Raw genomic sequence first — 25,057 nt, 5'->3', positions numbered from 1 at the left:
TTAGCAGAAATCCCCTTGGTCTTTCTCCCAGTCTTCTGCTGGGTGTCGCTTGTGTTTTCTGTGCTCCTTGCGAGGCTTGTGATGTCGGTGTGGATGGTGGTGGTGTCTGCGCATCCGGTGAGACCGCCTGGCTGCAGGGATGGAGAGACGAGAAGGGTGAAGCCGGCTGGGTGTCACTGTCCTCCTCACAGGGATGGAAAGAGAAACACGCTGGGCAGGCCAGGTACAGTGGCCTCGGGCAGCAGAACAGCGCGAGGCCGGCCAGGGCAGCACACGAGGCCCTTTTACAAAACCCCAAAGAACAAAACAAATCCGAACCCAATTCTGCAAACAAAACGTGACTTCGTTTACCAAAAGAGTCACATCCCTGGATGGTGTGTGTCTTGCTTTGTAGCCCAGGCTGGCCTGGGGTCTGTGGCTAAACTTTCCACCAGCCTCGGAGCAGCTGGGAACAGGGTCAGTACCCATGTGGGGTGTGGGGACTTGTGTGTGCCTGTCACCCCAGCACCGAAGTAGGCTGGTAATAATATTTCACTTATCTGTAAGGCTCTACTACCAAGAAGACATTTTTTATTTATTTATTTATTTATTTATTTTTGGAAATAAGACCTCGTGTAGCCCAGGATGGCCTCAGATTTACTATGTAGCAGAGGATGACCTTGAACTCTTGATCTTCCTGCCTCTACCTCCTGAGTGCTGGAATGACAGGTGTTGCCACCAGTCCTAGCTTATGCAGTGCTGGAAATGGACACCCTAGCTCTACCCACTGAGCCACAAGCACTCTACCAACTGAGCCATAAGCACTCTACCCACTGAGCCAAGAGCACTCTACCCACTGAGCCACAAGCACTCTACCAACTGAGCCACAAGCACTCTACCAACTGAGCCACAAGCACTCTACCAACTGAGCCACAAGCACTCTACCAACTGAGCCATAAGCACTCTACCCACTGAGCCACAAGCACTCTACCAACTGAGCCACGAGCACTCTACCAACTGAGCCACAAGCACTCTACCAACTGAGCCACAAGCACTCTACCAACTGAGCCATGAGCACTCTACCAACTGAGCCACAAGCACTCTACCCACTGAGCCACAAGCACTCTACCCACTGAGCCATGAGCACTCTACCAACTGAGCCACAAGCACTCTACCAACTGAGCCACAAGCACTCTACCCACTGAGCCACAAGCACTCTACCCACTGAGCCTAGCATTTTTTCTCCTGTGGGTCTTTTTTATTTGTTTGGTTTTGGTTTTTGTTTTTTTTTTGGTTTTTTTTTGATTTGGTTTTTTGAGACAGGGTTTCTCTGTGTAGCCCTGGCTGTCCTGGAACTCACTCTGTAGACCAGGCTGGCCTTGAACTCAGAAATCCGCCTGCCTCTGCCTCCCAGAGTGCTGAGATTACAGACGTGAGCCACCACCACCTGCCTGTCCTGTGGGTCTTGTACCCAGGCTGACCTCAAACTTGTAATCCTCCTGCCTCAGCCTCAGATTGCTGGGGTTACAGATGCTGCACTGTTGTGGAATAGACATTCTGATCAAGAGCTACAAATGACTGGATTCCTGCTGGGGACAGGGTATTGGGCATGGCACTTACGTTTGGTGCACACGATCTGAGGCCGGTCCCACTTGCCATTGTTGCGGCAGCGGATAGTAGCCACGTGGTGCTGGGAGAACCCTTCGTCACACTGGTACCGCACGGTGGCATGGACATTGTACTTGACCTTACGCACACCAACAAGAGAAGCATTCTCCACCGCTGGAGGGGGACCACACAGCACTGGGGACAGAGGAGCCTCTGGTTAAGGAACTTGGTGAAGGTGAGGATAAACCAGTGACATCTTGTTGGATGAGAATCCTCCACATGTTATCAAGTCCCTTCCTCTACACAGTTCTGAGGTCACAGAACTACAAATGTCTGTGGCTATCTCTTTCTTGCCTTTTACCTAAACCAGCAGCACCTTACAGTGTGGATAGAATCTTCTGGACACACCACACTCCCTAGGGCATAAGGCACAAGAAAAAAAAAACTGAAGCACAAAAGAAAAATGGACAGAATGCATACAAATGATTTCCTTCATATGTAAAGAGTTCTTAGAAACCAGTAACCTCAAGGCATTAATTGGGAACTGGTCAGGTCACAGGAAAACAACTATAAGTGTTTGGAAGGACAACAGGGAAAGAAGTGTACAGTACCTGTACCCTTTTTGCAGACATAGGGGAGGTTGTAGTTGCAGGGGACATCATTCCAGCGCCCACTCTCATGTGCCACCATCACCACACAATCCTCCCCACCTGCGAAGAAATTATCCGGCTGCTTCTCCCTCCAGTTTTCATATTGCTTTGGAGAGAGAGAGAGAGGGGGCGGGGGAGGGTTGGGGTCACTCTGGTGCCTAGCTGTCAACCCAGTTCTTGGCACTTCCTGTGTGATTACTATGGGCAGACCCCTCCAAGATGAGAATCAATGCCCCCTTCTTTTACTCCCACCTCCCCGGGTTCCCATGTGCATCAGCATTAGGTAAACAGTTGAAGAAATGCAGGCCCCAGCTTGGAAGGAAAGGAGGGCTTTCTTGAGGAGGCAACAGGAAGCAGGAGAGCAGAGGGAACCTGGTGTAGAACGGATTTCCAAGCACAGGGAACAACCCTTGCAAAGCCTGGGGTGGGGGGCAGGGAAGGCGTCAGTGCCAGATGGAAGGGATGTTTGTTGGCAGAGTAGACAGGGCCAGATCTCTTGGCAGCAATTGTGTAGTCTTGCTTTGTTTGTTTGCTTGTTTACTTAATTTTTGGTTGTTTGAGACAGGGTTTCTCTGTGTAACCCTGGCTGTCCTGGAACTCACTTTGTAGACCAGGCTGGCCTCGAACTCAGAAATCCTCCTGCCTCTGCCTTCCAAGTGCTGGGATTAAAGGCGTGCGCCACCACCACAGCCCGGTAGTCTTGCCTTTAAACATATTATTACATTGTTAAAATGTGGGTTGGAGGGAAGGCTCAGCACTTGAGCACTGGCTTCTCTTACAGCGGACCTGAGTTCAAGTCTCAGCACTCACATAGTGGCTCACAGCCTGTGGTAATCAGAGGATCCAACGCCCACTCTGACCTCAGAGGGCACTGCATACACTGAACAGACAATCTAGCAGACACCTCTATATATTAAATATGTAAATAAGATCCTACAAAACAGCCGGGCGGTGGTGGCGCACGCCTGTAATCCCAGCACTCCGGGAGGCAGAGGCAGAGGCAGGCGGATTTTTGAGTTCAAGGCCAGCCTGGTCTACAGAGTGAGTTCCAGGACAGCCAGGGCTACACAGAGAAACCCTGTCTCGAAAACGATTTCAGAAGGACACACATGTGCACACGCCTTGGCGGTCAGAGACGCCTATGTAAGTCTGTTCTGGTCTTGCCCCGTATGAGTTCCCAGGGTTACAAGGCTGGGCAGCAAGCCTGCACCTGCTGTGCTGTCTCACTGGATCCCACGCACGGGATTTCATAGCCACGGCTCGTGGCGCCACTCCCATTCCTAGTGTTGTATAACCATCACCACTGTATCTATTTCTAGACAATTTTCATCACGACAAACCAAAATTCTACACCAATCCAGGAAAAAAAAAAATTCCTCTGTCTGCCTGCCCAGCGCCCAGCACCCGGCACATGCCGCCAACTCCCCAAGTCCCACCCACGGCCCGGCCCCACCCCCACCCCAGGTCGCCCTCTCTCAAGGCCTCCTTAGGGCCCCGCTCCACCCCCAGCTTCTCTACACGCTTCCCTCCTCTCCTGGAGTCTGACCTTTAACCTGTTGCTCAGCTTACTGAGGCTTTTTGGGACAGGGTCTCCCTGGAACAATGGCTGCTCTACAACTCACTTCGTAGCCCAGGCTAAAGCTCAGACTTGTGGCGATCCTCCTGCCTCAGCCCGTCAGGTCCTACGATGTCTGGCAAGCACTACAGTGACCACCGTGATAAGTCTGTCTTTATATTTACCGTGTTTGGATGGATCACAGGCTAAGCCGTGCCCCCATGGCCTCACTGGGCCGCCTGGGTGGGTGGGGGCTCTACCCCTGAGCTACATCCCCAGTCCCTCTTCTTCCACACTCCCCAGACCTGCTGAGGATTCATGACGCCCACCAGGGAGCGATTGCTGGATACCAAGGCAGACTCAGGCCACTGGGCAGGGCCACGGGGCTCGGCAGCCTGAGAGCAATGACCTGCCACTCACCAGTCCCGTGTTGTCTGTCCACTGGAAGTCCGTCTCTACTGTCCTGTCATTCAGGCCGATCCACGAATTCTCATGTCCAAAACCTGGTGGGAGAAGGGACTGTGAGTGTGCGCTTGCCTCAGGGTGAAGCGGGAGATGCCATCCACGGCCTCCTTCTCTTTCCCAGGCTGCCGAGAATCGCGCAGGGCAGAGCTGGCACGGAAAACGAAGGCGGTGTCTAACCAAGGTGGGATCGCCAGTGAGCGTGGGGTGGGGGGGCAGGAGACCCGAGTGTGAGGGGGAGAGTTAGCAGAACTGGGGCTCACCACGACTTAGAGGAGGGATGGGGGAGGATGGCGGACAGAGCCCCACCTCGGCCACACAGTTCACACAGGTTCAGTGTGCTACGGAGTGCTGTGGCGAATGGGGGCTTGCAGAGGTCCTCACCCACCGAGCCCTGTCCAGCCATGGCTACATGTGTAAGGGAAGGGGGTCTGGCAGCCGGCAGGGACAAATGCAGCGCCGGGGTGGGGGTGGGGAGAGAACGGGCAGAGCCCTTGCCAGATCTTTCTGAAAGGCAGGAGTGGGGGCAGGGGCCACCCTGGCTAAGGCAGGGACGGAGCATTGAGGAGCCAGAAGCCAGTTCAGACCACAGCGAGCCGAGCCGGGTGGAGAGAGTGAGTTACACAGTGAACAGGAAGGGAATCACAAGCTCAGTGCCAGGTGAGGAAGCCCACAGTGTCTAAAGCACGGCACTGCCGACCCAGGCCCCGCCTCCATCCGCCCACTCACGTCACTGCCGACCCAGGCCCCGCCTCCATCCGCCCACTCACATCACTGCAGAGGCCCAGGCCCCGCCTCCATCTGCCCACTCACATCACTGCCGACCCAGGCCCCGCCTCCACCCGCCCACTCACATCAGGGCCCGCCTCCACCTGCCCACTCACGGCACTGCCGACCCAGGCCCCGCCTCCATCCGCCCACTCACGGCACTGCCGACCCAGGCCCCGCCTCCATCCGCCCACTCACGTCACTGCCGACCCAGGCCCCGCCTCCATCCGCCCACTCACATCACTGCCGACCCAGGCCCCGCCTCCATCCGCCCACTCACATCACTGCAGAGGCCCAGGCCCCGCCTCCATCTGCCCACTCACGTCACTGCAGAGGCCCAGGCCCCGCCTCCATACGCCCACTCACATCACTGCAGACCCAGGGCCCCGCCTCCACCTGCCCACTCACATCACTGCAGAGGCCCAGGCCCCGCCTCCATCTGCCCACTCACGTCACTGCAGAGGCCCAGGCCCCGCCTCCATACGCCCACTCACATCACTGCAGACCCAGGGCCCCGCCTCCACCTGCCCACTCACGTCACTGCAGAGGCCCAGGCCCCGCCTCCATACGCCCACTCACATCACTGCAGAGGCCCAGGCCCCGCCTCCACCTGCCCACTCACATCACTGCAGAGGCCCAGGCCCCGCCTCCACCTGCCCACTCTATAATTTGTCAATTCCTAGAGTACTAAAAAGTAACATGGAGCTGGGCGGTGGTGGTGCACGCCTGTAATCCCAGCACTTGGGAGGCAGAGGCAGGGGGATTTCTTAAGTTCGAGGCCAGCCTGGTCTACAGAGTGAGTTCCAGGACAGCCAGGGCTACACAGAGAAACCCTGTCTCGAAAAATCAAAAAAAAAAACAAAAACAAAAAACCAAAAAAACATGGAATAATACAATGAAATGAAACTGATGCAAGTCACTTGATGGCCAAGCTCCTTGGACCCTACGAGGGTCACGAGGGTCACGTCCTGATGACACACTCACCTTACCTGACAAGCCCCGCCCCAGCCCACCTCCGGGTCCTTACTGTTAATGAACTTGTGCTCTTCTGCTGAGTGGACACTTGTCAGGTGACCAGCTCGACGCCTGCAATCTTTCTCTGCGTCCTCCCAAGCACGCCGATGGGCAAAGTACCGGTAGCAGTGACCCTGGAATTTGTGCCAGCCACGGTCGCAGCCTTCTGTGTCTGAGAGGCAGCAGAAGACCATGAGGGTGCTGGTGACCACAGCACACGTGACACCCAGACACACATGTGGCCACGACACGCATACACATAAAATATATTCATTAGTTAAAAAGTCTTAAATAAAATAGGACCGGCAGGATAGCTCAGTAGGTAAGGGTGACTGCCACCAAGCCCAAGGAGCTGACAGGACACACGGTGAAGGGACGGAGCTGCGTCCTAACATCCCAGCCCCCACACACCCATGATGGCGTGCGCATGCTCCCCACCCCACCCGGCCCGCTGTGTGCCCATGCACAGAGTACATAAACTTTAAAAATGTAATTTTAAAATCTAAGTATATAAAATAAATAACTCAGGCAGACTCGGGAAAGCTTGCGTGTGTGTCAGGAGGGGACTCACCCTTCTCGCACAGGCTGCCCCCATAGCTGGGCAGGCAGAGGCAGACGAAACCATTTACGTCGTCGATGCAGGTGCCCCCGTTCTCACAAGGGCTGCACAAGCAGTCGTCGATGTCTGGGAGGCGTGCAGTGGGTAGAGGTCAGAGGTCAGAGGTCAGCCTCGACTCAGATCCCACAGGTAGAAGATGGGATCTAAGCATCCCCTGGACACCCACGGGGACTGCCCTCAGCTGTGACACCGGTGCACATGAGTGACAGCAGGCGCCATGGGGTAGAAGGGTGCACTCAGGCACTCGGGGTACAGCAGCCCAAAGGTCGTTCCTTGCAAGGGCCCTACTGGCAGTATTTGTAAACAGGACCAGACCCTTTGCCCCCTAAAACAATTCTCACCCCCCTTTGTGTATGAGTGTGCTAATTGTGCATGTTAGTGTGTGTATGTGTATGTATGTGTGTATGTGTATGAGTGTGTGTACGTGTATGTATGTGTGTATGTGTATGAGTGTGTGTGTATGTGTATGACTGTGTGTGTATGTGTATGTGTGTGAGTGTATGTGAGTGTGTGTGTTAACTGTGCATGAGTGTGGATGAGTGTGTGTATGTGCGTGAGTGTGTGTGTATGTGTATGAGTGTGTATGTGTGTGACTATGTGTGTATGTGTGTGAGTGTGTGTGTTAACTGTGCATGAGTGTGGATGAGTGTGTGTATGTGCGTGAGTGTGTGTATGTGTATGAGTATGTATGTGTGTGACTGTGTGTGTATGTGTGTGAGTGTGTGTGTTAAATGTGCATGAGTGTGGATGAGTGTGTGTATGTGCGTGAGTGTGTATGTGTGTGAGTGTGTGTGTATGTGTGTGAGTGTGTGTATGTGTGTGAGTGTGTGTATGTGCGTGAGTGTATGTGTATGTGACTGTGTATATGTGTGTAAGTGTGTGTGTTAAATGTGCATGAGTGTGGATGAGTGTGTGTATGTGCGTGAGTGTGTGTGGATGTGGATGAGTGTGTGTGTATGTGTGTGACTGTGTGTATATGTGTGTGAGTGTGTGTGTTAAATGTGCATGAGTGTGGATGAGTATGTGTATATGCGTGAGTGTGTGTGTATGTGAGTGTGTGTGTATGAGTGTATGTGTGTTAAGTATGCATGTGACTGTGTGTGTGTACGTGTGAGTGTGTGTGCACACAGTGCATCTGTGGGCGGCCAAAAGTTAATCTTGGGTGTTGGTACTCAGCTGTCACTCATTTGGATTTTTAAAATACAATATTTAAAAAGGATATTTATTTATTTTGTGTGTTTGTTTTGTTTTGGAGAAAGGATTGTTTTATATGTAGCCCTGGCTGTCCTGTAACGTGCTACATAGACCAGGCTAGCCTCAAACTCATAGAGATCCACAAGCCTCTGCCTCCTGAGTGCTGGGCGTTAGGGCGTGTGCAGTCACGCCTCGCCCTTGTCTCCACTGTCAGTTATGACTCTGTAACTCCTTGTGTGGTCGTGAAGTCAAGCAAAGGGTGCACAGGCTACACGGGGATGACGGGAGTACACCAGAGGGGCTGGACAGATGGCTCAGAGGTTCAATTCCCAGCACAGACACGACTGCCTATGTTTTGCTTGCATATAAGCCTGTGGTGCCGTTCGTGTGCATTGCCTGCGGAGGCCAGAGGGAGGCGTTGGACCTCACTCAACTGGAATTAGCTGAGCCCGAATTAGCTGTGTTTATATTTAGTGTAATCTCACGTTGAGCAATGTTAGTGGTGCCCACACAGCTGGGCACCTGGATGAGGTCGCCTCCCACGGCCCTTTGCTTGCTGGGGAGACTCTGACCCTTTCCTTGTCGCCCTGCTAATACTCACGCTGGGAAATGGCTGTCCGAGCAGCTCAGCTCTCTAGTTTGAACTCAGATGATTTCGGTTGTGTCGCCTGGACTCAGGGACAGGGCAGTGCTCTGGGCTGGGACACTTACCAATTTCACAGTTCTCCCCAGCGTAGCCCTGGTCACAACTACAGCCGTACACGGCGCCGCTGGAGTGGCACGTGCCCCCGTGCAGGCAGGGGTTGTTCTCACAGGGATCCGTGGGCTCTGTGGGATGACAGGCAGTGTGAGGATGGGCTGGACAGACGCCATGCCATCCTTCATAGACTCCCGACCATGGTCCTTGACTGTGGAGTCCCCTCTGTCACCTCCACAATGAATGTGTCACATGCTTTGTGTTAAAGACCTTACCACTCTACCTGCAAAATGCCCTGCTCAGGGAGACGACCTCTCCCAGGCCCTATGAGATCCGTTCACCCAGGGACCAGAGGACAGTTGTAAGAGTTAATTCTCTTCGTCACCGTGTGGGTCTTGAGGCTTGAACTCATGCTCTCAGGCTTAGCAGCAAGCGCCTTTACCCACTGAGCCCTCTTACTGGCCCTGCCAGGTTCCTTTCTGTACTTAATGCTTTTTGTCTCCATCTTGCCCGAGAGCAGCGACATTCCATATGGCAGCCTCTCCCCCTCTTCATGCTTAAATTAATCACAACCTGACGGCGCATCCAGTCCTACTGGCCGTGTGCCAGTCTGACCACAGGGAATGCTGCTGCCGAATATCTGCTTTCAAGGCACACGGGCACTACTAATTGAACAGTTGGGGGTAGCTGGCTGTCCTGCAGTGGCTGATATCTGTCCCTGGGGCAGTGACACTGGGAGGACAGTGGGCTCTGTGTGATGTGCTTGCTGAAGTCCCAGCCCTGTGCTAGCATGCCTGGAGCAGAGGGTCGGTCACCAGGTGTCCCCGCCACGACACCTGCCCACGGCTGGCACTGACTCAGCTGACCTGGTATGTCTTTGACTTTATCAGCATTTGTGCTGTGGGTGTCATACCCTTCCCACCACAGCCACCATCTGCCACCCAGGGTCACCCCCTGCCCTGCCCCCAGAGTTCTGACTGCAGATCCTCCAATTACCTTTCAGGGACAGCCCGGGCCGTGTCTGTCCCACACACCCTGCACTCGGCATCTTTAAAGCCCGAGACATAGGCTCCTCCTGCCTCCCTCTGTCTTTCTTTCTTCCTCTTTTCATTTCCTCCTTCCTGCCTCCCTCTTCCCTGCAGCTTCCTGTAGTCATTCACACTGCCCCTGAGCTCACTCCTTAGCTGAGACAGCTTCGAGATCTGACAGCTGCCTTTACCTCCCCAGTGCTGGGACGCCAGGCACGCACCGCGCCCGACTCACAAGCTCGAAGTTTGTTTGTTTTTCTGTTCTATGTCCAGTGCCAGCCACAACTGCATGGACATATTAAGTGCTCAGGCTCCCCTTGCCTCAGTTTCCCCATGAATACTAGAGAGCCATATGAGAACTTGTCCCATGAGACGTTATAAAGTTAAGCCAAGCTTGGTGGGCACGGGGACACATGCCCATGATTCTCACACTCAGGAGACTGAGGCAGAGGGATTGGCAAGATCTCTAGGCCAGTCTAGGCTACAGAGTGAGACCCTGTCTCTGAAAAAGAGGAAAAGATGTGGAGACAGCTCAGACCTCAGTTCAAGCCCTGGCACCCACTTCAAAATAGTTGGGTATAGCCAGGTGGCAGCATGTGCTTTTTAATCTAGAAACTCTGGAGGCGCAGGCAGATGGGTTTCTGTGTGAATCAGAAGCCAGCCTGACTGAGCTACAATAGCAGGTTACAGACCAGCCAGGCCTACACAGTGAGACCCTATATCAAAGGTGGGCGGGGGGGGGGGGGATGAAAAGTTCCCCAGTTAAGACCTGTGTAGAGGTTTGAGTCCCAGCACCCACTTGTCAGTTCACAACCACTGGGCCATCCATTGCTCTGGTTCTAAGGAATCCATGGCCACTAGGCACACACACAGTGCATACACACCGGCAGGCAAAACCCTCCTAAGTATGTGCCTCTAGTCCTAGCTCTGGGGAGGTGGAGACAGAGAGTTCCCGGGGGCTCACGGACTAGCCAATCCGGCTTGATATATAAGTTCCAGGCCAGAGAGAGACCCTATCTCCAAAACACAAGACAGAGCTGGCAGGATGGGTCAGCAGGCGAAGAGGAGAACGCCAAGCCTGATTCCCGGAGCCCACACGGTGGAGGGAGGAAGTCCTGTCCCACAGGCGTGTTACAGAAGGCACATCCGCATGTGCATGCACACACATACCAAATGAAGGTGGACAGTACCTGAAGCTAGGGCCCCGTGGCTGTACATGCCTGTGTTCATATGTGTACCCACATACATGCACACACACCTGCATGCACATAAAGCAATGAGTGAATTTTATAAAACAAGCCAGGTGTGGTGGTCTGAAGGAGGATGGCCCACAGGTTTGTATAATTGCATGGTAGTCAAATTAGAAAGGTGTGGCCTTGTTGGAGGAAGTGTGTCCCTGGAGTTCTGGGGTTTTAAAAGCCCATGCCAGGCCCAGCTCTGCTCTCTGCATGTGTAGCCGGACCTATCTCTAACTACAGCTCCAGGACCAGGCTCGCCGCCATGACGACAAGGGATTTACCCTCTGGAACGGTAGCCAGCCCGTTAGATGCTTTATAAGTCGCCTTGGTCAGGGCATCTCTTCACAGGAATAGAACAAAGACTGAGACACTGGGTATGATGCCAAACACCTATTAGTTCACCATTCAGAAGGCTCAGGCAGGAGGATTACCACCACCTTAAGGCCACCCGTGGTTACACAATGGCCAAGCAAGCACTATTGCTTCGCACTGAGTTGGTTCTGGCCTCCCACTCTCGCCAGGGCTCCGGCCCCTGCTGTCTCCACGACTGGGTCAATCCGGCTGTGCTTCCTGTCTGTCCTAGATACTGCTTGGACCACACCCTGCTCCTCCTTCCCTGCCTGGGATGCAACCAGACCCAGCTGTCTTCTCGAGACATGAAAATCATTTAAGGCCAGCCCCCTGCATCTCGCTGACCTTTACCTTTCAAAGTGATCTGGACATTTGAAAGCAGAGCTTTCCAAGTCCAACCCTGACCTCATGGCCCATGCTCTAAACAATGACCACCTGCTTTAAATGCTAACAGTGTTAGCCAGGCAAAGCGCTGTATGCCACAGGTCGATCTCTGTGAGTTCGAGGCCAGTCAGGGCTACACAGAGAAACCCTGTCCAAACAATAATAGCACAACACAACACAACACAAAAGGTTCGATGTAACCTGCCTCCTGACCTCTGACCTCCAGCATCACCCTTTGTGAGAAAATTCCAGTCCTCCTAGGGCATTTCCTGTGCTCAGGGAACCCCCAGATGCCAGTCCCCAGGTCCTAGCCACACTACGACAGATGGAGAATCCAGAACTTACCTTCCTGCCCACTGGCCGCCTCTTCCCAGAAGCCCTCCAATCCTGGACTCTCAGCCACAACATTCAAGTCTGATTCATCCAAGCCCAAGGACACAGGTGTCAGAGTGCTGGGGGTGTCCCACAGCCCCGTGGGTTCCCCTGAGGAAGCTGAGGCCACTTCATCTATACTGGAGGCCAAGGATGACCAGGGTTGGGAAGGCAGACTGCTGAGAGACTCCAGTGACCCTTGGGCCACCATCTGGTCCTCTGGCTCTGGGTGGCCTTCAGGACTTGTAGAGGTCAGTGTGGGCACGCCCTGGGCCCCAACTATGGTCACAGCCATGCGGGTGCTAGAAATGGAACTTTTGGATTCCAACCCCCAAGTGCCATCAGCAGTGCTGGGGACTACTTCCATGGTGGCCCCTGCAGGGCCCCTGGTGACACCTCCCTCCAGAGCCACCGTAGATTCCATACTCATGGTGACCCCATGGGCTTCCATGGGTGTGGACTGGGCACCAGGGTCCAGTCCTTGGTCAGGCAGTGGTTGCCAGGTGGCCAGCACCTTGTCCACAGTGGCCTGTCCGCCTGGTGTGGGACTCCCTGGTAAGTCCAAGACCCCAGCCTCAGTCCCTGGGATGCCAGCATCAGAGGGGACAGGATTCATTGTCACATCACTGGAGTCCAAAGCAGCCCATGGGCCAGAGACGGGGTGCTTGGTGGCCCGCGTGGAGCTGATCCCCTCGATTTCTATGGAGTTTGCATCAGGGGATTTGTGGCTGGCTCCCACTGGGGCAGCCGTGGTGGTCTGAAACGGGGTTTCGAGGTTTTCTGCTCCAAGGCTGGCAGGCTTGGCAGCCTGTTCTTCAGAGCCCCGGGAGTGGGGGAGAGAAGCTGGGGACAGCGGGATTGGGGTCACAGTGGGGACAAGTGTAGAGCGTGGCAGAAGCCACAGTTTGGGGGCTCGAAGCATGGCTACAATGGGGAAATCTGGGGAACCCTCACCAGGGGACGCCGTGAGGGACACGGCACTCAGGGCCTCTGCGGGGCTGGAGGAGGGAGCAGGGGGCTCTGAGGGCAACCAGGGCAGGAGGTGGGTAGGTGGCCTCACACTGGGGGCCTCGGCTGACCCTGGCTTCAGGCCAGGAGTACTGTCGATGCTTGGGACACTGGGTGAAATCAACGACGGGGACCACATCGGGGACTCCGGGAGACTCCTGCTGCCAAGGGAGCCTGTGACATCGAAAAGAGCTACAGTTAGTTAGCAGGGCCTGGGGACATACACCTATGGTCCTCGCATCTGGGAGTCTGAGAGAGGAGGATAAACACTTATGGCCAGTCTGTAATAGAGATGCAGGCTCCAAAGACACTTTCAGCTAGCTGTAGCTGAACAAGCCGGCTACACATGCAGTTAGCAGGAGGCAGGAGGATCTGCAGTCATCCTTGGATACAAAGAATTTAGAGGCCAGCAATAAAATCCAAGTATGCCAGCACACACCTGTCACTTTAGCACTTGGGAGACTGAAGCAGGAGGATTGCTATGAGTTCCAGGCCAGTCTCAGGTAGAGTGAAACTCTGTGTCAAAACATAAAACTTGCCGGGCAGTGCTGGCGTACGCCTGTAATCCCAGCACTCTGGGAGGCAGAAGCAGGCGAATTTCTGAGTTCGAGGCCAGCCTGGTCTACAGAGTGAGTTCCAGGACAGCCAGGGCTACACAGAGAAACCCTGTCTGGAAAAATAACTGAAAAAAAAAACAAAAAACTTAAGATGGAGGGCCATAAAGCAGGGAACACTTGAAGTGGACCTCTGATCTCTGAGAGCGTGTGTGCCTGCACACACACCTAATCACACATGCACACACTCAGTCACATGCATTCACATTAACACACTCACAGAGGCACACACTCATGCATGCACACAGACTCAGTCACATGCATTTACACACTCAGTCACATGCATTCACACACTCAGCCACATGCATTTACACACTTAGTCACATGTATTCACATACACAGTCACATATATTCACACACACTCAGCCACATGCATTCACACACACACAGTCGCATGCATTCACACACTCAGTCATGTGCATTCACACACACTCACTCAGTCACATGCATTTACACACTCAATCACATACATTCACACACTCAATCACATGCATTCACACACACTCAGCCACATGCATTCATACACTCAGTCATATGCATTCACAGTCACATGCATTCACACACGCAGTCACATGCATTCACGCATACACTCAGTGTCATACATTCACACACACTCACTCAGTCACATGCATTTACACACTCAATCACATGCATTCACACACATTCAGTCACATGCATTCACACATACTCAGTCACATGCATTCACACACTCAGTCACATACATTCACACACTCAGTCACATGCACTCACACACTCAGTCACATGCATTCACACACACTCAGTCACATGCATTCACACACTCAGTCATATGCATTCACACACACTCAGTCACATGCATTCACACACTCAGTCACATGCATTCACACCCACACCCACACACACTCAGTCACATGCATACACACACTCAGTCACATGCATTCACACACACTCAGTCACATGCATTCACACACTCAGTCACATGCATTCACACACACTCAGTCACATGCATTCACACACACTCAGTCACATGCATTCACACACACTCAGTCACATGCATTCACACACTCAGTCACATGCATTCACACACTCAGTCACATGCATTCACACACACTCAGTCACATGCATTCACACACTCAGTCACATGCATTCACACACTCAATCACATGCATTCACACACACACTCAGTCACATGCATTCACACCCACACCCACACACACTCAGTCACATGCATACACACACTCAGTCACATGCATTCACACAGTAACATGCATTCACACACACTCAGTCACATGCATTCACACACACTCAGTCACATGCATTCACACACACACACTCAGTCACATGCATTCACACACACTCAGTCACATGCATTCACGCACTCAGTCACATGCATTCACACACACTCAGTCACATGCATTCACACACACTCAGTCACATGCATTCACACACTCAGTCACATGCATTCACACGCACTCAGTCACATGCATTCACACACTCAGTCACATGCATACACACACTCAGTCACATGCATTCACACACACACACTCAGTCACATGCATTCACACACTCAGTCACATGCATTCACACACACTCAGTCATATGCATTCACACACTCAGTGACACACTCAGTCACATGCACTCACATGCATACACACTCACAGGCACACACTCCTGCACACACGATGAAGTGGGGACTTGGAGGCAGGACTACGGGCACGCTCTGGAAGGGCAGTGTGACTGACGCACCCTTCCTTTCTCTTCAGTCACTCACCTGCCCCTGGCTCGTCCACTTCGTTGGTCAGAATGGCCCAAGGGCTGTGGCTCTGGTCGCTCTCTGAAGCCTCTGTGGCTGCAGGTCTCATGTGGTCAGCGGTAACTTCCAGGGTGGGAGGCTGGGCCTCTGCTACCTCAAGCAGCCGCTCTTCTGGGCCCTGCTGCTGGAAGTGTCGACCATTCAACCCTTTAAAGCGGCCCCTCCTCGTTCTGGGGGTGGGGGCCATCTGTGTGCCTGAGGGTGCTGTCTCTTCCATGCTGCTGGGACTGGGGACACCCGTGGAGCTGGTGGCACCTGTGAGCTGCCACTTTTCTGAAGAGGGCCATGAAGCCAGTGTGGGATCCCCTGGGGTAGAGCTGAGGGTCTCCTCAGATGCTTGCGTCCCTGTCAAGTCTAGGGTCTCGTCTTCTCCGCTGGACATGAGAGGTTCCTGGAAGTCAGGTGCTATCACCTCCTGCTCCCCCAAGGTGGGCTTTAGTTCTCTGGCTGGGGGCCCCTCTGCTGACACAATCTCTCCCTCGTCTCCAGATGAGGGGATCTCGGAGTCTCCATGTTGTGCCACGTGATGATGAGCTATGGAAAAAGCAGAAGAGGTGTGGGCCCATGCATGCTGGGAAATTCCTGCATGACGTCATGCACATTCCAGCTCCATCTGGCACCTGTCTGTCTTTCCGGGCAGTTTCTGAGCTTCCCCAGCCCAAGAGGAGGCGGAACTCTGAGGTCGCAAAGTCCTCACTACATCTCTACTGGGCTGTGCCTATGGCGTGTGGACTGGTAGACAGATAAGCCCCACCCAGGGCGGAGCCCACAGATAAGCCCCACCCAGGGCGGAGCCCATAGGAGAGGATGCAACCTTCACCAGAGCTCCACTCACTAGTTCTTTCTCTTCAGTCTGTAAAGCTAACCTGGAAATAGCTTCAATGTGTAGCCCAGGCTTGCCTTGAACCCTCAGAGATTCTCCCACCTCAGCCTTCCAAATGCTGGGTACAAGAGTGGCCCTGCAGTGACCTCATCTAAGGAAAGACCCATCTCAGGGTGTGAAGTCTCTCGTAGAGGGCGTGGCTGGTCACATGTTTCCCTCCAGCTTGGGAATGATCTATTGTTTTGTTTATGGCTTTTTGAGACAATCTCACGTAGCACAGGCTGGCTTTGAACTTCGTAGCCCAGGATGACCTTAATACTTCTGATTTTTTTTTTTTTTGCCTCCTCCTCCCAGGCACTCAGCACCCCACATATGGCTTTATTTGGCATGGGACTCAGGTCTTCGTGCTTGCTAGCTATGTGCTCTACCAAGTGAGCTGCAGCCATAGCCCCAGAATAAACAGAAGTTTCTGGGCGTGGTGGCAAGAGATGCGGCGCCTGGGAGGCAAAGGCAGCACACATCCCCACGAGCTCCAGGACAGCCAGGGCTGCGCAGTGAGACCGTGTCGCAAGCAAAACATAGACAGATAGACAGACAGACAGATAGACAGATGCTGGTAGGGATGTGGCCTTCGCATGGCCACATTAGACAGTCAAGGAACGTGCTCATCAACAGTCCTCGCAGGGGTTATGGGTTTAAGGCATAAGATGTGGCACCCAACAAGGATCCTGGTAAGGGACATGATTTGGAGAGGACCTACTGGCAGGACGTGTGGTCTTTGTATACTCCTAACTCAATAGTAGGATGCGGTTTGTTCCACCCAATGCAGATTAGGGGTGTGGTCTGGAAGGAGACACGCCCACGGAGGCGTGGCTTTCACCAAGCATTTCAGGGGTCATGTGATGTAAGGCATAGCCCTAACCAAGCTTTCCTGGTGGAGCTGTGATAGCAAGGGAACACACACGCACGCGTGCGCACATACAACGAGTAGCTGCGTTTTTTTGTCAGGCAAGGGCCACTCCTAGGGTCATGGCTTAGACAAACGCCCTCGACTGTTGACCGGTTCGGATGGCACACTCCCACAAAGAATGGCCGAACGATGGCTCTGGGGCGCGACCTGCAGGGGCAGGCACTTCCCAACGCACCTCGGAAGCAGTAGGCGTCGAAGCGAGCTCCGGGCGCAGGAAAGCCGGTGCGGTTGGCGAAGCGGTACACTGTGCGCACACCTGGAGCGGGGCCCCCGCAACGCCGGCGCGGAGTCTGGATCGGGTAGCGCACACTGCCGTCTGCCAGCCAGCCCGGGTCGCACTGGTCCAGGCCCTCGTGCCAGGCCAGGTGCAACTGCCCCACGGAGGCCAGCGCTGCACCCTGCCGCTGGCACTGTGCCCGCGCGCCTGCCAGGGTCAGTCGGCGGGCGGGGCCCACGTAAAAGACTTCACCTGGGAGAGGGAAAAGGTGGCGGTCAGAAGGGTGGGAGAAGGAGGGACGCACAGACCTGTGGATAGGAGGCTCAGGAGACGGCTGGCCCAAGTTCTGGCTGCAACTTTGGAGAGCGTTGAGGGGACTTAGGAGGACTTGGGGGCTGGAAGAACACCTGACACTCAAGGTCCCAAGTGCAGCTTTGGAGGGCACAAAAGAATTCGAAGAGATTCATGAAGACTTAGGGAAGTAGGGGGCCTGGGATAGCACCTTACACTCACGGATAAGTGGCGACAGGGTTCCAGACGTGCCTGGCCTTACCCCCAAGCTCGCGGGCAAAGCAGTAGACATCGTAGAGTTCCTGTGGGTCGCGTCTCCCATAGCTCCGAACCCCCGGCAGACTGCTGCGATCACCATAGCAACCAGGACGTGACTGAGTGATCGGGTACCTGCAGGTGCGAGGGGAGTGGCTATCGCCGTGTGTTCTTGGAGCCTCTTTCTCCAGGAGCGAACCCCCAGTTCCATGCCTCCCGTGCACCCCCTCACCGAACTGTGCGGTCTGAGAGCCAGCCCGCGTCGCAGTTGTCAAACCCGTCTTCGAAGGCAGCCTGCAGGTGCCGTGGGGCTGCGATGGTAGCCGAGCTCAGGCGACAAGCCTCCTGGGCCTCAGCGAAGGTCAGCGCATAGCGGTCCCGGGCCGCCCGATAATGGAACACGACGCCTGTCGGGTAACAGGCACGAGGCCGGAGAGGGCCTTTGTGGAATCTTAGGGAAAGGACCTCCCTGGGGCACATTTTCTAAGACAGAGTCTCAAACGATATGCCTTTAATCCTAACACTCGGGAGGCAGAGGTGGGTGGATCTCTGAGTTCGAGGCCAGCCTTGTCTACAGAGTGAGTTTCTGGCCAGCCAGGATTACACAGAACGAAGACGTCCCAAAACAAAAACAACAATGAACCACACACACAAAGAAAGAAAAAAATTTGTCTCATGTAGGCTAGGTTGGCCTCCAACTCCAACTCTCTCCAGCCCTGACTTACTGCATTTTAAATTTTGTGTACCTGTGTGCAGCGTATGTGTGTGCATATGTAGTGAAGAATGAGTTTGAACTCCTTCCTCTGCCCTCATTTGTTTTTGGTTGGTTGGTTAGTTGTTTTTTTCCAGACAGGCTTTCTCCGTGTAGCCCTCGCTGTCCTAGAACTCGCTGTGTAGACCTGTGCCTCTGACACACCGCGATCCGCCTGCCTCTGGGATTAAAGGCATGTGCCGCCACTGCTGGGCTTCATTTCTGATTTTGAGACAGGCTCTCAATATGTAGCCCAGGCTAGCCTAGACTCACATAGCCCCATCTGCTGCTGCTTCCTGAGTTCACCGCCCACAGCTCCTGACTCACCCAGCTTGTTTTTTTTTTTTTTTTCCCCTGTTGGGAAAACAGAAACTACAGAGGAATTTAGCAGAAAATCTGGGTAGACACAGTGTCTCCCGAAGGTATGTGTTAACTGACATTTTAAAGATAGGCTCACTTTAGCCTTTTAAAGAGATTTGTGCTCTTAAAAGATTTGCTGTCCCCACCCCCATCTCGCACCTGGCTTCTTTTCTAAGATTTATTTATTTATTATATGTGAGTACACTGTAGGTGTCTTCAGACCCCAGAAGAGGGCGTCAGATCTCTTTATGGATAGTTGTGAGCCACCATGTGGTTGCTGGGATTTGCACTCAGGACCTTCGGAAGAGCAGTTGGTGCTCTTAACCGCTGAGCCATCTCCCCAGCCCCCGCCCCTGGTTTCTGGACAGGATTTCTCTGTTTATTCCTGACTGTCCTGGAACTCTCTATAGAGCAGGCTAACCTTGAACTCACAGAGGTCCTTCTGCCTCTGTCTCCCAAGTGCTGGGGTTAAAGGCGTGCGCCGTCACCACCTGGCTATTTACTTGCTTTATTATATATTTGAGTGTCTGAGTGTGTGAGTGTGTGCTGGTGTGCACACAGAGGCCAGAGGAAGGTTCTGGGCCCCTACAATGGGAGTGTGTGGTCGTGAGCTGCCACGTGGGGCCTTAGCTCAAGCCCTCTGAAGAGCAACAAATGCTTTTAGCCTCTGAGCCATCTCTCTCCTGCCCCAATTCACTGCATTCTCCATTTTGTGCACTTGTGTGCTGTGCGTGTGTGTGCGTGTATGTGTCTCTGTGCATATGTGTTTGTGAGCGAGCGTACATGTGTGTGACACATGACGAGGACAGAGTCCCCGGAACCTCTGACATGTGTTCCGGGAACCAAACTCTCGTCTGGAGGAGCAGCAGGCACTTTTAAGCACCAAGCCCATAGTGAACTAGCATCACTGTGCTTTAAGACAGGGCCTCATATCCCAGGCTGACCTTGAATTCTTGGTGATTCTCCTGCCTCAGACTCTAGAATGTAGAGGGTGGGTGCACCACTATAATATGAACATATTCGTATTCTGATGGTAAGCTAATAATTTTGTCTTAAGGAAATTAAGTGAGTGTAAAGGGTCTTGGTTTTCTTTTCTTTTTTCTTTTCTTTTTCTTTCTTTTTTTTCTTTTTAGATTTGGTTTTTTTTTCGAGACAGGGTTTCTCTGTGTAGCCCTGGCTGTCCTGGAACTCACTCTGTAGACCAGGCTGGCCTGGGACTCAGAAATCCGCCTGCCTCTGCCTCCCAAGCTCTGGGATTACTGGCGTGCGCCACCACCGCCTGGCATAAAGGGTCTTAAAAGGGGTTACATGCAGCGGAGATGAAGGCCCAGCAGCACCGCTGGCGCCCTTCTGCTAAAAAGAAGCCTGAGAAAGAGCTGAGCCTAGGCACAGAGCATCGGAAAACCTGAGAGGAGCCAACGCAGTGCGACTCTAGGGTGAACAGTCCAGATTTAGCCCCTCCCCTTCCATCTTGGTCCCTCCTTTCCCGTTCTAACTCTTCCCCTTCCGTCCTAATCCTCCCCCTACCACCTTAGCTCCACCCCTTTTCCTTAGCCCCCTCCTCTTCTATCCTCGACTCCTCTGCAACATATCCATTCCTCCGCACTTGCCCCTCCCATCCATCCTCGGTTCCTAGTCCTTTAACTTTGGCCCCTCCCCCTTCATCCTTGGGCTCCTCTCCGGTCCTCGGGACCGTCCTCTCCATCCTCAGATCCGCGTTTTCCAGCTTGCGTTCTTTCGTAGAGTTTCCCCTGATTCTTGGGCCCCTCCTCTCAGCCTCAACCCTTCCCTTTCATTCTAGGTCCCTCCCCTTTCATATCTAACCAGCCCATTACCTGCCCCCAACTCACCTGTCACTTCCAGGGTGACCAGGTCCTGCTCATCCTCGATACCCCTCACCACTTGGCAACGATACAGCCCAGAGTCACTGGCTCGCAGTGGCCCCAGCAGAAGGGTAGCATTGGCTCTGTGCCGGGGGTAAGCGGGCAACGACACCCGTCCCTGCCAGCCCTTGGCCACACGCACCACGTTATCTTTGGCCACCAAGATTGGCAAATCCTGTCGCTGGCCCGATGCAGTCTGAACCTTAGTCCACTTGATCCGTGGAATGTCTCGCAGGGTGTTTAGCCGTGGCTGCAGGGTAAAGAGGCAGGGCAGGGCCACTAGCTCTGCCAGGGCAGCACGGATGGGTCCTAACCCCGACTTCAGCATGTGAAGCCCCTTTTCCATAGTGGTGGTGTCCTGCGTGTCTGGAGAGAGAGGACCTGAGTCAGAGGCAGGGGCCAGTCTGATGACACTAACATTTCTTGGTTTTGTTTTGTTTTAGTTTTTTTGAGACAGGGTTTCTCTGTGTAGCCCTGGCTGTCCTGAACTCACTTTGTAGACCAGGCTGGCCTCAAACTCAGAAATCCGCCTGCCTCTGCCTCCCAAGTGCTGCGTGTGCGCTACCACTGCCCGGCTAACATTTCTTGTTTTAGTGAGTATTCTTTTCTTTCCCTAAAACTTTGTTTCCTCTTTTTTTTTTTTTTTCTTTGAGACAGTGTCTTTCTACATAGTCCTGGAACTCATACAATGGAACTCATATATAGACCAGGCTGGCCTCTGACTCACAGAGATCGTCCTGCCTCTGACTCCCCAGTGCTGGGATTCAAGGCATGAGCCACTCAACTTCATTAACACTTCCTTACAGAGATGAGGCCAGAGAGGCCAGACTGCCCACACAGTGTCACTGTGCAAAAGGGACTCCTGGAGCCATTCACGGTTCTGCCTCGTATGGTAGTGAATTCCAGGCTTCTTATAAGGGTGAACTATGATGTCATCACTGGCTTGCTGTGTGGTCCTGGGCAACTCGCTTTCCTTCTCTGAGCCTCAAAAGTTAAGCCAAGAGGCAGACACTGGAAGCAGTGATTGTGGGGTATTTGCAGACACCGGAAGCAGAATTTGTAAGGTTTTTTTTTCCTTCTGTTTTCAGACAGGGTCTTGGGCAGCAAAGGCGGGCCTCAAACTTTATAGCCAAGGATGACCTTGCACTTATAATGCTCCTGGTCTACTGCCCAAGTGCTGGGACTATAGGTGTTCACCACTATGCCCTGTGAGGCAATCAAGTCACCCAACTTCTGTAATCATCTGCAGTGGAAATGTCTTGTCTTCTTTTACAACACTGAGGAAACTGAAGATCAGAGAAACAAATATTCTTGCCTACAGCCACAGAGAAAATCAGTAAGGGATTCATAAAGTCCAACTCCTGACCGCCATGGGGGAGACTCCAGGAGAGGCACAAAGATCTTTCCCTTGTCCTGCCCATGGCAGACATCAGCAGCCCCACCCCCACCCCGTGTTCCTGTCTGTCTCCCACCTTTCTTTTTCAACTCAGTTCAGCAGAAGGCAGTGAGAGGCGGAAACCCCAGCCTCTGCTGGTTATAACCAAAAATAGCCTCTAAGGTATCTTGTTCTCTTTCGACTGTTCAAAGACTGGCTTCGGCTACTCTTGTTTTATATTGTAGACCCAGCTAAGGAGCAGCGGGAAAGGCTCTGGAATGAAAAGCCTCTCCCGTCCTGCTGACCCATGGCTGTGACGGCAGACTGTCCCGGTTTCTGGCTCCCTGTAGACCCCACTCACCCTGATCCGCGGCCACGAGGAGCAACAGCCACAGTAGCAGGAGGCCCGAGGCCCGGACAGATGCGGCCCCCATACTGCAGCTAGGAGCAAAGGAGAGGAGCGAAGGTGAGTCACAGCCTCCACAGGCCATTCAACATGGAGGAGCCGGGCAGCCCCGGGGAGAACGAGAGCCAGGACTCACCAAGGTCAGCGTGTCACTGAAGACCACAGAGTAGGGGAAGCAGGGCAAGCAGGACAAGTCCCAGAGCACCTCAGCTCACAGTCATGACACGGCCGCTGAGCTCAACAGGGGCGGCCCTGGGTCCTGGCCCTAGACCCTCGCAGGCTTCCATAGCCTCGGCTCTGTTCCCAGCCCTTGCCACACTCCTGTGGGGACCCCACGACCCACTGAGCATCTGTGAGGCCCAGACTGTAGTCCTGCGTAGCTCTCCATACTGGGTCTGGTGGCTCGCTCTTATGGCCCCACATCTCAGCCCTGGAGGGGTGGAGGCAGCTTCAGCCCAACCTGATGAGCACAGCAAGTCCTATGCTGTGCCTCTGCCTCTTCCTTGCTGTGTGACTTTAGGCAAGTAGCTTAGCTTCTCTCTGCTTCTCTCTTCCCTTATGGGTCAGATAAGGACAACAGCTGACTGGAAAGGCTGGATGAACCAGCTTACACACAATGCTTTGAGCAACCTGGCTGGAAGGAGAACATTTTAGCTGTGTCTAATATTGTCATGACACTCTGCACTGTCAGGTCTGAAGTCCTGCTCTGCAAGTCGGCTTCCGCCATCAGATTGGGAGTTCCCGAGGGAAGCAGTGTGTCCTCATCCTTTTGTGGGTCCTTATCCTTTTGTGGGTCCCCAGGCCCTCCCCCAAGCTCAGTTGTCCCAACTAACAGCATAGGGCCACAGATGTGGCTCCATCTGCCCTGGGGCTATCCATCCATGGGGCCACGCCCCACTTGGTATACTGTAGGCATTTTTGAGCACTTACTGTAAACAAGGTCTACCTCGGGTGCCTGAAATACATTTATCCCAAGGATACTACAACAAAACTTTGGCCCTCTCAACTCAGGCCTCTTACGGGGGCTCAAAGGGGTGGGGGGGGGGTAAGAGACTGAGGGCCACCTGGAAACCTGCCGTTTAGCCAATCAAAGCAAAGCAAGCCCCGGGGGGGGGGGGGCGGTCTCTAGAGGCCTGGAAGGAAGAGCTCTGCTCCCTTCAGCCCTCCCTGTTTCTACACACGCTAAAGGACGCCCCGTCGAGGACCTGTCCTTGGTGCTGAACTCTGAGACGTAAACCATGGGCTCCGAGCACAACCTGTCTCTGAACCCAGAGAGGGCTCACTGTTTGCCTTGGGTTGCAGAGCAGAGCTCAGGCTACCAACTTGTAAATGCCACAGACTCTAACGCCAACCCAGGAAGTCCCCATTTCTTCATTTGGGAACCCTAAGCCAGTATAGGGTATCCTAGTGCCTATGATCACCCCATCCTAGGAGCGATAAAAGTCAGAATATGTGTTCTCTCACTCTTTCTTTCCCTCCACATAATTGAGTCCAGCTGGATGTGGTGGCCAAAGTCTGTCATCTTATCTTAGCACTTGGGAGGTGTAGATAGGAGGATCAAGGGTTTGAGGCTACCCTGAGCTTCATTTTAAGTTTGAAGTCAGCCTGTACTACAGGAGACCTAGCCTAAAAAAAAAAAAGCCAGGCGGTGGTGGCGCACGCCTGTAATCCCAGCACTCTCTAAGAGGCAGAGGCAGGCGGATTTCTGAGTTCAAGGCCAGCCTGGTCTACAGAGTGAGTTCCAGGACAGCCAGGGCTATAAAGAGAAACCCTGTCTTGAAAAAAAAAAATCCAAAAACAAAAAACAACAACAACAACAACAAAGGAAAAACCCAGCCAGGTGTGAGGGTGAGCCCTTTAATCCCAGCACTGGGGAAGCAGAGACTGAGTTAGAGACCATCCTGTTTTACAGAATTTCTATAGGACAGCCAGAGCTACACAGAGAAACGCTGTCTCAAAAACACCTCCCCAAGCTGGGCGGTGGTGGCGCACGCCTGTAATCCCAGCACTCTGGGAGGCAGAGGCAGGCGGATTTCTGAGTTCAAGGCCAGCCTGATCTACAGAGTGAGTTCCAGGACAGCCAGGGCTACACAGAGAAACCCTGTCTCGAAAAAACCAAATTCAAAAAAAACCAAAAAAAACAAACAAACAAACAAACAAACAAAACAAAAAAAAAACAAAAAAAAACAAAAAAAACACCTCCCCACAAAAGGAAAAAAAAATCCATGTCACACTATTTACCTACCATGCAACTCTGCCCCAGTGGCCTTGTTGCCCCATGCCTCAGTTTCTCCACCTGTAAAATGAGCCTCATTTAGCACAAACTCACTGAAGTCATCAGGAAAGGATGAGCTAAGACTTGTGATTTATCACCTTTAAAAACAGTTTTTACA

At 53.4% G+C, this 25,057-nt stretch overlaps 1 protein-coding gene across 1 annotated transcript; it reads right to left on the bottom strand.

Annotated features, from left to right (window-relative positions):
• On the bottom strand, window positions 1-22,692 carry Ncan (neurocan). The gene is made up of 14 exons (XM_052162639.1): window positions 22,620-22,692; window positions 20,851-21,249; window positions 18,122-18,296; window positions 17,897-18,024; window positions 17,302-17,595; window positions 15,292-15,867; window positions 11,893-13,101; window positions 8,561-8,677; window positions 6,608-6,721; window positions 6,050-6,208; window positions 4,213-4,295; window positions 2,199-2,343; window positions 1,600-1,782; window positions 1-131 (listed from the first exon to the last, which is right to left on the bottom strand). The coding sequence occupies exons 1-14, from the start codon at window positions 22,690-22,692 to the stop codon at window positions 1-3; spliced, it is 3,786 nt and encodes a 1,261-aa protein (XP_052018599.1).
• Window positions 22,693-25,057: the final 2,365 nt, after the last annotated feature.

The sequence above is a fragment of the Apodemus sylvaticus genome, chromosome 18, assembly GCF_947179515.1.
Source record: "Apodemus sylvaticus chromosome 18, mApoSyl1.1, whole genome shotgun sequence".
NCBI lineage: Eukaryota > Metazoa > Chordata > Mammalia > Rodentia > Muridae > Apodemus > Apodemus sylvaticus.
Note: the sequence above shows the minus strand (reverse complement) of the source record. Positions and strands in the feature narration are given on the sequence as shown.

Excerpts from the sequence above, each read along its gene's own strand:
- Ncan (XM_052162639.1), bottom strand. The coding sequence starts at position 22,692 with ATGGGGGCCGCATCTGTCCGGGCCTCGGGCCTCCTGCTACTGTGGCTG. Across the intron at positions 15,868-17,301 it reads CGACGCCTACTGCTTCCGAG|CTCATCATCACGTGGCACAA; the intron begins GTGCGTTGGGAA and ends CTTTTTCCATAG. Across the intron at positions 132-1,599 it reads TCAGATCGTGTGCACCAAAC|CCAGGCGGTCTCACCGGATG; the intron begins GTAAGTGCCATG and ends CCATCCCTGCAG.